The sequence below is a fragment of the Canis lupus genome, chromosome 19 (assembly GCF_003254725.2).
Source record: "Canis lupus dingo isolate Sandy chromosome 19, ASM325472v2, whole genome shotgun sequence".
In the NCBI taxonomy this organism is placed as follows: Eukaryota; Metazoa; Chordata; class Mammalia; order Carnivora; family Canidae; genus Canis; species Canis lupus.
Genome location: NC_064261.1, coordinates 51,082,966 through 51,099,105, shown reverse-complemented (window position 1 = coordinate 51,099,105; position 16,140 = coordinate 51,082,966). Strand labels below are relative to the sequence as shown.

The 16,140-nt window shown below is 36.5% G+C and overlaps 1 protein-coding gene across 21 annotated transcripts in view; it reads right to left on the bottom strand.

Moving 5' to 3' along the window:
- Positions 1-16,140, bottom strand: part of MBD5 (methyl-CpG binding domain protein 5) — a 435,973-nt gene that overhangs the window by 55,767 nt on the left and 364,066 nt on the right. For 20 of the 21 annotated variants that reach the window (XM_025431590.3, XM_025431683.3, XM_025431701.3 and 17 more), the window contains one exon: positions 7,273-7,946. In XM_025431590.3, the coding sequence (XP_025287375.1) occupies positions 7,273-7,385 (113 nt within the window). In that variant the 5' untranslated portion in view covers positions 7,386-7,946. Of the gene's footprint in view, positions 1-1,943; positions 2,296-7,272; positions 7,947-16,140 lie in introns of those variants that run through there. The other variant, XM_049097287.1, reaches the window with a different exon arrangement.

Genomic DNA, 16,140 nt, shown 5'->3' with positions numbered 1-16,140 from the left:
ATTTTAAAGGTCTGGTAATTTTGATAAAACAAGATTACCAATCAGTTGTCATATGAAGACTTCATGAATTTTGTGAAAAGAAACTGCCTAGCATTTTACAGTTAAAGAAAGTGTATGGACTAAATCCTAGAAGAATGTAATTGTAAAATTAAACCTGAAGACAAAAATTCCTGAATTCTATTAGAGTACTCTACTTTAGACACTTTAAAAAACATTTCCTCTCAATCAGTCAGTTGAGTTCTTTCCTTCAGTTGGAGCTCTTTAATTAACTTTTGGGAGTAATAATTAATGTAAAAAGTAGTTACAAGTCTTACGGCATAGATAAAGCTCAAAAGATTGAAAGCAGGTGGGAAATTTCCTGTGCAGCTTCAATGCCGCCCTGAGGCAGGAGCAGCTGGAGACTAACCTAAATATTACAAGCAAACTGTACACTGAAAAGGGAGCTACAGAAGGAGGGCTAGCCTCCTATATATGTTTAAGTCGTAATTTAACCAGTTATATATACAAACAAATAAAAAGCAAGCTGACTAAATTTATTTGATGGTGCTTTACCTTATTTAGCAAAGTTTGTTTCTGTAATAATTCTTAGTGTATAGATCTGGATTTGGAGCACTCACACAAACAGAAAATGAAGTCCTTGTACACTTGGAAAATCATGAATGGCCAAGATAAATGACAGATTCTTATACTTAACTTGGTTTAACCTAGCTCTCCGCAATCTAAAAAGCTGATATGTCTTTCACTGGGATAAAGATTAAGTAAAAAATTAAATTATTAAGATTTTAAAGTCATTTGTGCTTTAAGCTGAATATATATTTGCTCTTTATGGGCTTGAATAATCATAAATATAAACAGTAATAGTGATATCTTCCTATATTTACAACAAAGTATTTTTAGCAGTTATTTTTAACAGCATTGGCAATAAAAACACTTTGAAAAAGTTATGTGTCCTTGTTCATCTTATCTACTGGATGAGCACCACATTCTCTGCTTTCTTATCCTTTCATTCCAATTAATATAGAGCATATCTTTACTATTACAGAAATAAAATACTTATGTACAAAAGAATTTCAATAGGTAATTAAGTTTACCTCAAGAGACAAATTACACAAAGCAAACAAAACTGAGATAGATTCTGAACTGACTTCTAAGTTGTTAAGGTATGAAATCATTTGTATTTATGTAATAGAAAATAACTCATTTATATAAATACATCTTTGTACAAGTAGAGAATTCCACTGAAGCTGGGATACAAATAACCACACTGAAAGAAATAGCATTAATTTAATGATGCAATGTGATATCTTTTAAAAAGTCCTAAGTCTGTTTTTATATTACATCACAAAGAAAGGTTTATGCTATCATACCCTTTCATATACTTCCAGATAAACTACAAAATAAGTCTCTTAGATGCCATTTGTTTAATAATAAGACTAAAACTTGGTTAAGGGTTCAAGATTATAGGTTGGAAGGTCCTGAGCTCAACTCCTTCCATGGTCACAATAAGTCTAAACTACACATGGAATACTGTCCCTTAAAGACCTAGAAACCATGAACAGAGAGCGTCCACAGCAGGGGCAGCACAGAGATGGGTGGAAGAGGCAGAGATGCAGTCTCAGTAAGGAAAAAAAAACCACACCCCAGGAATGAAGTTCCACAGTCAGGAATATCTCAAAGGTATGGGCCTCTTCCCTAAAAAAACAAGAGATTTAAGCTCTACATCAGGCAAATCCAATCCTTAGATCTTACAGAGGAGGGACAAGCTCCCCAAATAGCTGGCTATGAAAACCAATAGAGAATATATCCAAATAAATTGTATAATTATAGGGGGAAAAAAACCCCTGTTCTCAAAGGGCTCATGCATAGACTCACTTGACCCAGAAACCAGAGCAAAAACACTATATTGAAAAGTGCATAGACCACAGTGAAAGATACCTACTTACCAATCTTGGAGAGCCTGCTGGAGAGGCAGAAGGTAGCAGGGCCTCTCCCCAAGGACTAAGACACTGGTGACAGTCATTTCTGCTACCTCAATCTGCCATGCTGATCCAGGCACTGGTGGGCACCATTTTGGTATCCTCTTCCTAGAACACTAATGCAAAGGAGTGTGCTCTGCTGAGAGTTTTACAAAACCTGGCACATCTGCCAGGCCTTGCAGCTAATAGGACACTAATCTTGCCCACCAGCATGCCTGTAGCAATTACCCTAGGGCCACACAACCAGCCAGGCCAGGGGCCAACCCTACCCAGCAGTACACCCACAGTAATTGCTACCCCACTATAACAGGAGGGTATACATTGCCCACACAAGGGATACCTCTATAGCAGAGGATTACACTTCTGGGCCCCATGGGACATCTCTTATACAAGCTACTCCTTCAGGATCAGGAGAGGTAGCTGAACTGCCCAATACATAGAAACAAACACAGAGAGGTAGGCAAAATGAAAAGAGAGAGGATTATGTTCAAAAGAACAAGACAAAACCTCAAAAAAAGAACTACACAAACAGAGAAACAATCTGTCTGATAAAGATGTCAAAGTTATGGTCATAAACATACTTACTGAACTCGTGAGAACAATGGATGAACAACACAGAACTTCAACAAAGGGACAGACAATATAAGAAAGTACCAATCAGAGATGAAGATTACCATAACAGAACTGAACAATACACTAGAAGGAATAAATAGCAGATTAGATGATACAGAAAAACGTATCAGCAATATTCCAATACCCTGGAAGACAGGGTAATGGAAATAGCCTAAAGTGAATGACAAAAGAGAAAAAAAAATAATAAAAAAGAGAACAGTTTAAGAAATTCCTGAAACAAAAGGAAAGAAAAGAAAAGAAAAAAGTCCCGAATCCCTGAAGCAACATTAAGCAGACTAACATTCACATTATATTTAGGGGTTGTATAAATAGAAGAAAGAGAGAAAGCATTGGAAAACTTATTTGAAAAAATTATAGTTGAAAATGTCTTTGACCTGGGGAAGGAGAGACGTTCACATTCAGGAAGCACAAAGAATCCCAAACAACATGTACCTACAGATCTATATCCAGACACATTATGATTAAAATGTCAAAAATTAAAGATAAAGAAAGAATCCTTAAAAAAAAAAAAAAAAGGAAAAGCAATTAGTTACATATAAGGGAATTCCTATAAGACTATCAGCTGATTTTTCAGCAGAAACTTTGTAGGTCAGAAAAGAGTGGCATGATAAATTCAAAGTGCTAAAAAAAAAAAAAAAAAGACGCTTACAACCAAGGATATTTACCTGGCAAAGTTATCAATCAGAATTGAAGGGGAGATAGAGTTTCCTAAAGGAGCAAAAGCTAGAGGAGTTCATCACAACTAAACTGGCTTTACAAGAAATATTAAAGGGACTACTTTAGGTGGAAAAGAAAAAGCCATGACTAGAAATAAGAAAATATATGAAAGAAAAAAAATCTTACTGGTAAAGGAAAACATATAGGAAAGGTCGTGAATCAACCACTTATAAAGCTAGGATGAAGGTTAAAAGACAAAAGTAGTAAAGTCAATGATATCTGTAATAAAGGATACACAAAATAAAAAGATGTAAAACATAAAATGTGGATAGAGGAAAGGAAAAACATAATGCTTTTGGAATGCTTTCAAACTTAAGCGACCACCAACTTAAAATAGATTGTGATATGTATTGACTATTCTAATATGAACCTCATGGTAACCAAAACCCAAAAACCTAAAATAGATATGCAAAAAAAAAAAAAAAAAAGGGAAAGGAATCCAAACATAAAACTAAAGAACATCATCAAGTTACAAAGAAAGATAGCAAGAGAAGAAAGGAGAAGAGTAGAACTACAAAAATAACCATGAAACAATAAAATGGCAATAAGCACACACTTATCAATAATTACTTTAAGTGTAAATGGACTAAATGTTCGAATCAAAAGACACAGGCCAAATGGATAAAAAACAAAAACAGAACCCATCTATATGCTGCCTATATAAGAGACTTCAGATCTAAAGACACACAAAGAGACTGAAACTGAAGGGCTGAGAAAAGATACTCTATAGAAATGGAAACATAAACAAAGCTGGGGCAGAGATACTTATATCAAACAAAACAGACTTAAAACAAAGGCTGTAACAATAGATAAAAAAAAGGAAATTACAAAATGACAAAGGGATCAATTTAACAAGAAGATATAACACGTGTAAATATTTATGTGCCCAACACAGTAGCACCTAAATACATAAAGCAAATAGTAAGAGACAGAAAGGGAGAAACTGACAGCAATAGTATAATAGTAGGGAACTTAACACTCTACTTACATCAATGGATAGATCATCCAGTCAGAAAATCAATAAGGAAACATTGGCCTTAAACTACCCACTGGACCAGAGGACTTATTAGATATATACAGAACATTCCATCAAGTGCACATGGAGCATCCTCCAGGATACATCATGTCAGGCTGCAGAAGTCTCAATAAATTTAAGAAATTGAAATTATATCAAGTATCTTTTCCAATTACACGTATGAAACAAATGTAAAATCAATTACAAGAAGACAAATTGAAAAAACACAAACACATGGAGACCAAACATCATGCTACTGAACAACAATGAAGAAATCAAAAAATATTTTGAGACAGATAAATACAACATCCTAAAATTTATGGGATGTAATCAAAAGCAGTGTTAAGAGGGACGTTTAAAGTGATACTGTTCTGCTTCAAGAAACAAGAAAAATCTCAAATAAGGATTTTAACCCCACACCTAAAGGAACTAGAAAAAGAACAAACAAAACCCAAAGTTAGTAGAAAGAGGAAATAAATATTAGAGTTTAAATAAGTGAAATAAAGATTAAAACTTAAAAAATTGAAAAGATTAAGGAAACTAAGCACTGGTTCTTTGAAAACATAAACAAAATTGATGAACATTTAGCTAGATTCATCAAGAAAAAAAGAAGAGAGCACCCAAATAAATAAAATATCAATGAAAAAGGAGAAAAGACCCTGAATAGCCAAATCAATCTTGAGAAAGAAGAATAAAGCTGGAGGTAATCATAATCCTCATTTCAAACTTACTACAAAGCTATTGTAATCAAAACACTATGGTATTATCATTAGCACAAAAGCAGACACACAGATCAATATAACAGAATTTAGAGAGCCCAGAAATAAACCCATGGTTATAGGGTCAATTAATATACAACAAAGTAGGTAAGAGTGTACAATGGGGGAAAAGACAATCTCTTCAATAAGTGTTGCTAGGAAAACTGGATAGCTACATGCAAAATAGCAAAACGGGATCACTTTCTTACACCATACACCAAAATAAGCTCAAAACTGAAGACTTGAAGGTAGGATCTAAAACCATAAGACTCTTAGAAGAGAGTAAGCAAGTATAAGCAGTAAGCAAGCTCTTTGACATCAGTCTTAAGCAATATTTTTTTGGATCTGTCACCTCAGGCAAGGATAGCAAAACTAAACAAATGGGACTGTATTAAACTAAAAAGCTTTGTACACAGTGAAGGAAACCATCAACAAATAAAAAGGCAACTTACTGAATAAGAGAAGATATTCACAAAAGGTATACCCAATAAGGGGTTAACGTCCAAAATATGTAAGAACTCATACAACTTAATGTCAAAAAAACAGATTAAAAAATGTGCAGATGACCTGAACAGACATTTTCCCAAAGATATACAGGTGGCCAACATGCACATGAAAACATGCTCAACATCGCTAACCATCAAGGAAATGCAAATCAAAAGCCCAACAAAATATCTCCTCACAAGTGTCAGAATGGCTGTCATTAAAAAGATAAGAAATAACAAATGCTGGTCAGGATGTGGAGAAAAAGGAACCCTGTGCACTGCTGGTATGAATGTAAACCGGAGCAGCAAGTTTGAAAAACAGTATGGATCTTCCTCAAAAAATTAAAAATAGAAATACCATATGACCCAGTAATTCCACTTCTAGATATTTAACCAAAGAAAATGAAAACACTAATTCAAAAAGAGATTTGCACTTCTATGTTCATCAGCATTATTTGCAATAGCCAAGATACGGAAGCACCCTAGATGTTTACAGATAGATGAATTGACAAAGGAGATGTGGGACACACATCCCTCAGTGCACCCACGCTGGAAAATTAGTGATAAAAAAAAGATGAAACCTTGCCCTTTGTGACAAGGTGGATGAATGAAGAGGATAGTAAGCGAAATATGTCAGAGAAAGACAAATACTGCATAACTTCACTTATATGTGGAATCTAAAGAACAAAGTAAGTGAATAAACAAAATAGAAACAGACTCATAGATACAGAAAACAAACTGGTGGTTGACAGAGGGGAGATGGGTAGAGGGATGGACAAAAGACATGAAGGGGATTAAGAGGTATGATCTTCCAGTTATAAAATAGGTAAGACACAGAGATGCAATGTACAGCACAGGGGATAGTCAATAATATTGTAATAATCTGTATGATGATAGAGGGTAACTGGACTTACTGAGGTGACCATTTCATAATGCATATAAATATCGAATCACTAAGCTGTAGTAATAAAACTAATACAATATTGTATGTCAGTTAAAAAAAAAAACCCTTGAAACTTGCTAACGGTTCAGTTATTCCATTCAACTTGGACACAAGATATATGTCACCAAAATTTAAAAGATCAGACATTTGCATTTTATTTGTAGGATTTTTACTTGTGAGATGAAGAGCCATCTCCAACATGACTTTTTCTTTTTTACTATTATATGCAACAGAATAAAAACTGCACAGAAAAAACAGGGAAATTATTTTTAGTTAATATCAGGAATTAAGAAGACTCATGACTAAAACTGCCTACAGATAAAAACACTCAACTTTACATCAGAAAAGTCAGCTGAAGCACTAGACGGACAGAATAATATTGTCCAGAGATATCAGGTCTATTTCTAGGATTTTACTTTCTCCTGTGAATGTGGTAATGATGCTTATATGTTTCTTTTAGAAAACTTCATATTTTTCTTTATCCTCGTTACAGAGATAAACAGAATGACACCTTATATAAACACAAGTAATGCATAAAAAATTCTCTCTTGTAACCTAAGGCAATTTACATTGCAAAACAGGACAGCATAAAACACTCAAATATTTCCAGCACGAAGGTCATTTATTCAAATTTATGTGAGGTGCTGTCAGTGATGGTATTTTGCTCCCTCAAAGGAACAGACTCTACCTTCTTAATTTCGGGATTGCGAACTTGGAGGAGACCACAGGTAATAATAAGGCTCACCTGACATAAAGCACTCCATTTTGATCCACACGCCGCTGCCAACCCACAGGAACTTGTATAGCTGGAAGACCTCCATCTTTGTCCCCTCCGTCACAGTCCTTGCCTCCATTCATTTTCTGTGTCTGCTTGGGACTCTCCAAAGATATCAGCAATAAGATGATATCCTTATATTACAGGGCATGATGGCCTTCAAAAATGGCCAATGCAGCACAGTTTTTCCCAGACTGTACAAAATGCATTGGGAAGCTTCGGCTCAGTTTGGAACCAAGTCCTTGAAATCTGCCATTGTGGAAAAAATCAGTTTCCCATTATAATCTACATTAAATAAACAATATTTAATTCCTAAGGATGGTCTACATGGGTAAAAATGAGTGCTTCTGACTAAGGAAAATCATATTCGCCAATGCTGGTACCTGCCTGGATTGGGGGAGGGGAAGAGTGTAAAGTTTTTAGTTCAACATTTTGTCTTGAACCTTGATGTCAGACTAAAATAACCTCTATTGTCTAGAGACCGGTCTCATTTTTACAGTGTGAGTCGGTTAATATTTCCAGGTACTACCCGCCTTTAGAGGCCACATTCTTTAAACTTTCTCTTCATCTTCCAATCTGAATCCAAGATGTTGCAGGTTGGTTCATCTGATGTTTTCATGTCTTCAAAATTCCAATAATGCAGCCTGAAACATATGTAAATGTGTAAACTGTATATTTAATATTGAAAAACTGAGAAGTGCACAGTTTTAAAAATAGATTAAACTGCTAAGTGCACCAAGCCACTTTGATGTCCTCTGCAGTCAAAATCACATGTCAAATTCGTCTTGTTTTCTTCTTCCAACTTGATCTACTCACTCTAGTTAAACCAATTTGCTTGCTCTTCACCACATGCAACTCTCTAATTAGAGATAGGTGCATAATCATAGCATTTCACAAATACACAAACACACACACACATGCACACACAAGGCCTCCCTACATTAAAAATGTATCTATCACCTCATGTTCTGATAATTGGAAAGTTTTGTGCTAACCCAATTACATTTTATCACTCTTTAATTGTACATATGCTTATGATTTTCTTTTCTAATCATCATATTGGCCTAAAGGAGAAAAAGCTTCTTTTTTTTTAAGAAAAAATTAAAAGAAAATATACAGTACATTTCCAGATACAAGAAATTTCCCCCACTGTTCTTGAATAGAAGAGTGGGAGTTGCTTTATAGTTAAGATTTACAAATTCCCATCTATTATGGGGTACTCTCTTACTTCCTTTATTTTTTATTTATTTTATTTTATTTTTTTTTCTTACTTCCTTTATTAAGTCACAAGGTCCTGCTTGGGGGAAAATATACTGGCTTGAGACAACAAGCAATCAGTGCTAATGTGGAAAGCTTGAAAGAGGTCATCTTAATGGAATTGCTAAGAAAAAAAGGTGGCAAATAAAATTTGAAAAGATTTAGTACTTAATCCTAACGGAGAATGTAACAGTGGCTAGTGTTACTTCTTGTGGTACATAAGCCTTTCTATCATCAATTTAATATGTAGTGTGTAATTATTTTGTGGGCCCATGAAACTATACTAAGGGATGAATGAAAAAAATCATTCTACTGTTATATGAGGGAGACACGTGGCTTGGGATAAAACTGTCCTGTGACAGCACCATCACAGATTTTTTAAAAATGCCGCACTCAGGCAACTTAACTGAAGGTGAAGGTGATATGCTCTGGAAAACTGTTAAAAGGCTTAAGAGTCATGAAAATATTAAAACTGTTTTTAAAAAATTTAAAAGATTTATATTTTAGAGGTTTAAAATATGTATGCATAACTTAACAAATTAAATCGTGTAAATAAAGACATAACTACTTTATCCGCGTTCCTAAAACCCCGCATCATTTAAGGTAGCTCCAAACATTTTTGGGGCTGTCTTCATTGAGGAATCAAGAGAATGCCTCAAACTAAAAGGCATCATGTATTCAGGCAAGTGCTCTATTTGCAGCCCGGGCTCGGAGACAGATCGAAGGTGCTGTAATGAAGCATATACTCATTTGGCTGAAAGTCACAGGCCACGGGCATGGGTGTTGTAAACATCAACAGGCAATGGGAAAGTGGCAAAATCTGTTGGGAAAAAATGTGAGGTACAGGGAAAAGTACCCAGTAATAGCATTCCCAGTGATGTCTCAAGCTTAACATCGCGGGGGCCACTCCACTGAGTCTACGCTCCTCACAAAAATGACCCACTTGTCTCTCATTCACTGCACTTTTAACCAGTCGGCAGCTACTGCGCATGGGGTACCATGCTGCGGCAGTCCAGAGACGGGGGTCACTTCTCTGTCCACGGCCCGGTGTCATGTTTGGCACCGAAGAGCTGTTCAGTGTGGACGAGTACAAAGAAAAGGGGGAGCAAAGATGAGAAAGGCTGGAGGGAGCAAGAAAGGGGTCAGTCCCTCAGCGGCCTTCCCCTCGCTGGTTAATGATGGGAAAGACACATTAATTTTGTGTCATCCTGGATTCCCAGTTTTGCCAAATAGTAAGAGACCCTGATGATTGAACCTGTGTTTTTTTGTTTGTTTTTAAAGATTTTATTTATTATTCATGAGAGACACAGAGAGAGACAGAGAGGCAGAGCCACAGGCAGAGGGAGAAACAGGCTCCATACAGGGAGCCTGACGTGGGACTTGATCCCAGGACCCCAGGATCACGACCCAGGATGAAGGCGGCGCTACACCACTGAGCCACCCAGGCTGCCCTGTTTGTTTTTTTTAATTCTTTTTTCATGCTCATTTTATTACCTTGCTTTTCCCAATAAAATCTGTTCGGTGGTCTGTGATCTTTAGATTGGACCGGCTCTCAATCTCCCTACTGTTGAGCTCTCTGCTCATTGGATGCCTATTTTCTTCTCTTTTCTTAAATTTTATTCATTTGTTTGACAGAGAGAGAGAGAGAGAGAGAGAGAGAGAGAGAGCGCACAAGCGGGTGGAGCGGCCGGCAGAGGGAGAAGCGGGAGAGCCGGACGCAGGGCTCGATCCCAGGACCCTGAGATCATGACTTGAGCTGAAGGCAGATGCTTAACCAGCTGAGCCCAGCCAGGCGCCTCTATGGCTATTTTCTTTCTTGTTTTCCTTTCTCTCCCTCCCTCCCTCCTTCCTCCCCCTCTCTCTTTCTTTCTCCTGCATGTGACTCCAACTTCCCTGTGAGACCGGCTGGCTCACTCCATTAAGTAAATTTGTGGATCTGCCAGATAATAACACTGGATTGATTCCTGCCAAATGTCTCTCTCATATTTCAGCAATGAAAAATACAAATATCTGATGGCTGGGTTTTGCTTAGACCAGCAGTTCTCAGAGCACGGTCCTGGGACAAACATCATTATTGTCAATAATGCCCGGGAACTTGTCAGAAATACAAATGCACAGGCTGGCACTAGATTTAACGAATTAGAAACTCTGGGGGGCTGCTCAGTTCTTTAGGAAGCCCTCCAGGTGATTCTGACGCATGCTCAAGGTGAGACCCCCGGGGGGAATGACGCCCCTGCCTCCCTGCCCAGGACAGGACGTGGCCCTTCTGTATCTCCACATGCAGGCGGCCAGCCCTCTACTCCCTTTTGGCCCTGGGAGGCTCATCCTTCCTTTGCTGATACTTCAGCCTTCTAGAAGGAGCGCGACTCCAAGAGCCTAAGGGACTCCTCACAGAGCAGAGGTCCAGTAACTACCCAGTTATCATTTATTTATCTGTAATGGCCCTGATTTTCTCAACATTCATTTTTTTGAATTTGGAAAATTCAGAGATGTCTGAAGGTTGAAAATTAAAATTGAAATGTAATCTCACTGCTGAAATAATAACCACTGCAAATTTGAATGTACTTTCTTTCGATCATTGTTTTTAGAAGGCTTTAAAAGCACACTTTAAAAAAAGAATTTATCATAAACAATACACCGCCACTCCAAATTCACAATGTAAGCATTTTGTCAGTTTTGCTTATTTTTAAAAATAAAGCACTATTACAGATAGAATTAAATACTATCTCTCTCCCCACCCCATCTCTCTCTAGTCCTATTTCCTTCACTCTTACCTTAAAGGCAACCACCCTCATGAATCTGCTCCTCATTCTTCCAGGCTACGGGGAAGCATGCTTTTTTATACGTTTATTTACTATGTGTATATGTAAACAATATTTGGCATTGTTATATGTGTTTTAAAATTTTTATATAAACACAATTTCACATATGTATCAATCTGCAACTTGATTTTTAAAATTCAACAGTTTTTTTTTTTTTAAGATTTTATTTATTTATTCATGAGAGACACAGACACAGGCAGAGGGAGAAGCAGGCTCCATGCAGGGAGTCCGACGTGGGACTCTATCCTGGGTCTCCAGGATCACGCCCTGGGCGGAAGGCGGCACTAAACTGCTGAGGCACCCGGGCTGCCTTCAACACTGTTTAAGAGCTAGCTCAGTTGAGATACACAGATATGTCTCTGTTGCAGAAATATAGATCCAATTTGTTAATTTTTACCATCTGAATGGTATTGTATCATGTGAGTAGAGAACTATTCATCTATTGATATATCAATCATATTAATGTTAGGTTGTGGGGTCTGCACATTCTCAACTTTTCAGACACTGCCAAATTGTTCTCCAAAGCTGTGCTGATTCCAAGTTCTTCCCATGTTATAAACACATCTTTCTCCTTTAAATATTTAATTATTACCACTTTATACTTTATTTTCATGCTGAGCCTTTTCTATGGCATTAAATCCTTTTTTCCAAAATATGATTTTTAATTGCTGGATAGAATTCTTGAGGATAAACATATATATGTAATTTATTTACTTCCCTTTTGTGAACATAGACCTTTTCCTGAATTTTCACAACTACAAATAAATCTGAGATAAATATATCTGTACATAAATCAATAGCCATTTTGTTAATTTACTGAGAATTATTTGCTAAAACAGAATTGCATAATTTTAGGATCCTTGATAAATTTCTTAAAGTGACAAAAAGGTAGTTTTGGGAAAGCATTTCAGGCCATAATTCTCAAACTTTAGAAACCCACGTATATCCTCTTCTGCTAAATATTAAAATCTTCTCTTTGGCTCTAAGATTCTGATAACCTTATTACTTAGATAGACCCATCAAACAAGATTAAGTCAGGCTTCATTTTTATAGTTTATATTGTAAAAACAATAGTTTTCCCTCTTTTCTTTATATAACATAAGAAACTATATATCTATAAGATTTTTCCCTGGAGATTCCATTATGACCCACCTTGTTTATACGGCTTGGTTTAAGCCTAATAGAAGTTAAAACAGAAAAGATATTGTGATATGAAATGTATCTCCATCTTACTAACACTCAGGACCAGGGATAGATCTTACACTTAGGACAGAATTTAAATTTATTTCATAAATAATTCTGGCAGCAACAATAATAAAATTCAAAAAGTGGTGTGTGTGCATGTCCTGAGGAGATCTACCACAATTCTACCAACTTTTTTTTTTTTTTTTAAGATTTTATTTATTTATTCATGAGAGACACAGAGAGAGAGAGAGAGGCACAGACACAGTCAGAGGGAGAAGCAGGCTCCATGCAGGGAGCCCGACATGGGACTCAATCCTGGGTCTCTAGGATCTCGCCCTGAGCTGGAGGCAGCACTAAACCACTGAGCCACCTGGGCTGCCGTCCACCAACATTTTGGTTTTCTTACTTCCTTTCAATATGTAAATTAGTCTGAGAATTGGCTTTTGGTGAATTGAATTTAATGGCTTGATTTACTTCTCTGCATTGGCTTCCTCTTACTATTCGGAATTCAAATTAGATGTCACCTCCTCCAAGGGACTACACTATAAACCACAGGTAATCTCTCAGACTTTGTTAAGTAAGTCACTGATATTTCTCGTCATCCATTTGTTTCTTATCACTTATTTGTTTGTTTATTGGCTGTCTCTCCCCCGTGGGAATATAAACTGTCTTACAGCAGGGACATCTCTCTAGGTCCTTCTTTTGTTCCTGGTTCCACTAGTGCCTGGCCTGCAGTAGGTGTGTAAGTGCTTCATGAAAACTGCATATTCTAATTAGTCAACATAGTTCTATATTCTGATTTTTGTCATGGAGGCTTATAAAGATTTCTTTTTTTAGCAATACATACATCTAAAATGAAAGAGGGGTTTTAAATGAAGTCAACAGAAGAGAATGAGTATGAATGTTGACAAAATATACGAAAGATTTTTCACTCTAAATCTGTCCCTAATCTCATAATCTCTGAGCGATAATTTCGGTGTAGAAAGTGTGATAGGGCTTCTCAGAAAATTAACACATGGACTTTATGCTTTATTTGTTAGGTGTATTAGTTTTGTTTATGAAGTGGTTTATATACAGATTTTAATTGGATTAATAAAGAAACCATTAAATAAATCCAACAATATAAAAATCAAACCCATATTTCAATAGGATGCTAATTAATGCAACAGACCTTTTTTCTTCATCTGCTTTGCTGACATTCTTGTCAACCTAAGAATACACTCACTACTTAATGCAGTGTTAAATGTATATTTTAAAGTTATACTCAAAACATCATGATATCATCATGTGACATCATGAAGCTATTCTTCATAAATCTTTCTGAATAACAAACATTATAAATTCTTTTGAATTATGTCACACAAAATTGACTAATGGTAAAAATAATAAATTGATTTTTGAGTCATTGGATTATCATGAGTAAATTCTATTAAAATGTTTATAACGGGGGCCGCCCCAGTGGCTCAGCAGTTTAGTGCCGCCTTCGGCCTAGGGCGTGATCCTAGAGACTGGGGATCGAGTCCCACGCTGGGTTCCTTGCATGGAGCCTGTTTCTCTGCCTCTCTCTCTCTCTCTGTGTCTCTCATGAATAAATAAATAAAATAATAAAAAAAAAGTTTATAATGGCATCACACATTGATCGTGTGTGCCCAGTGGGGTTCCTTGGTTACGTAGTATGATATAATGAATACCAGATAAACTGCTGATTTATCAAGGTAAGACTATGTAAATCAGGTAAAGTACCGATATTTCATATATTATATGTCTAACTCATCATTTATACTTTCTATGCTATGATTATAAACTTAGCCTTTGAAATATTTAAAGTTAAATAAGAAGTCCATTCCATTCTATCATTTGCAAGTGAATGCCTCATGTTCTCCAATTGAGAACAAGTCTCACATAAAACCTACCTCTATACTTAAATTCCAAAACAGCATGTATACACCACGACAGATACGACTGGAGTAAAAAATAACACCAGCATTAGCATTTTGGAGAGTAAAGTCTGAGTGGCTACAACATTATTATCATTTGATTGGGTAATAAATGGATGTACTCATAATCTTTCCATCATTATTAGTTAAATTATGCTTGTTAGAGTAACCCTAAATCACGTTTCTCCTTTTCAATTATCTTTTACCCTCATATCAATTATTCAAACAGCTCCTTCAGAGCACTTAGCCAGCCCTCATATCCAACCTCCCCATCTGCTTCACCTTTCACCTATTTATTCAGACTATGCATTTTTATTTATGAGCATATTTATCTTGTAGTTACATCTTTTTTCATTTTGAAAAAACTTCCCCATAGATTATCCCTATATTCATTCTGGTTATTACTGCCATTTGGTTATCTTCATTGTACAGTCACTTTTTCTAAAACATACTTCTCAGATGCATCTGATGTAAGGCTCTATCAGGCTCTAGTTACCCTAAATTAGCCTCAGTACATTACATTGTTTTACACACTTGTATCAGGATACCATAAGCACTTCTTTCCTGCCCTGATTACTGAGGCTCTCTAGTTTAAAATGTCTTTGCCTTTTTAGTGCAGAGAGGTATAAATGTCTACAACCTATACACGAGGGGTCATATTCATGTAGGAAGGTTACATTTTTTCACCAACTCTGAAGGTATGGGGATAGGCTCCTTAGAATGAGGCTAGTTCTCAAAGTTAAGGTAACAAGCATCTTGGCCTATGCCCATCTATGGTTAGGGGAATTATTTATACCAGGCCATTTCTTCCTACTAGTATTAAGCAACTTACACATTCTAGTCACATAGAACCTTTCAGAGAACTAAATGATGAGTATAGTGGACTGCAACTGGCCTCAAATATGTCCTAGCTCCGTTTATCAGGAGGTAGGATTTAGGAATCCACACTTTGAATCTGGGCTGGCCTTGTAACTTGCTCTGACCAATGGAATGTGATGGATGTGCTACTGTTTAAGAGTGGAGTCTAAACCTCGAGAGGCCTTGCATCTTCCACTCTTGCTTCTTGGAATCCATTGTCACAAGGACAACCTGAGTTAGCCCACTTAAAGATGAGAGTCCAGGTGGAGAGAAAGGTCCAGCCAGTCCAGCTAAGGGCCCAGACATGTGAGTCTAGTCAACATCATGTGGAACAGGGATGAGCTGGCCCAGCAGAGCCCAACCTAGATTGCCAACCCACAGAATCATGACTATTTTTTCAAATAGCCAAAAATTATACCAGAAACAACCTGGAGGTCTAAAAATAGGGTTTTATGTAAATTAATTACTGTATTGAGAAGCTATGTACCTCTACCCTTTATTAGCTTATGACCTTGGGCAAGTTTTAAAATTTTTTCCTTTACAAAACAGACAATAGCCCTACAGAATGGTTCTGTGGATACAAGTTAAAAAAGTCTTAAACCAGTGGCCAGCACACAGTAAGTAGCCAAGTTGTTATTATTTATGCATAGCTATTAAAATCATGTTATGGAAAATTTAATAGCCCTGGAAAAGATCCATGATATTATCAGGTGAAAAAAAATACTACAAAGTTGTATGTATAACTATAAATCTTCAATTACAAAAATGCTGCTACATAT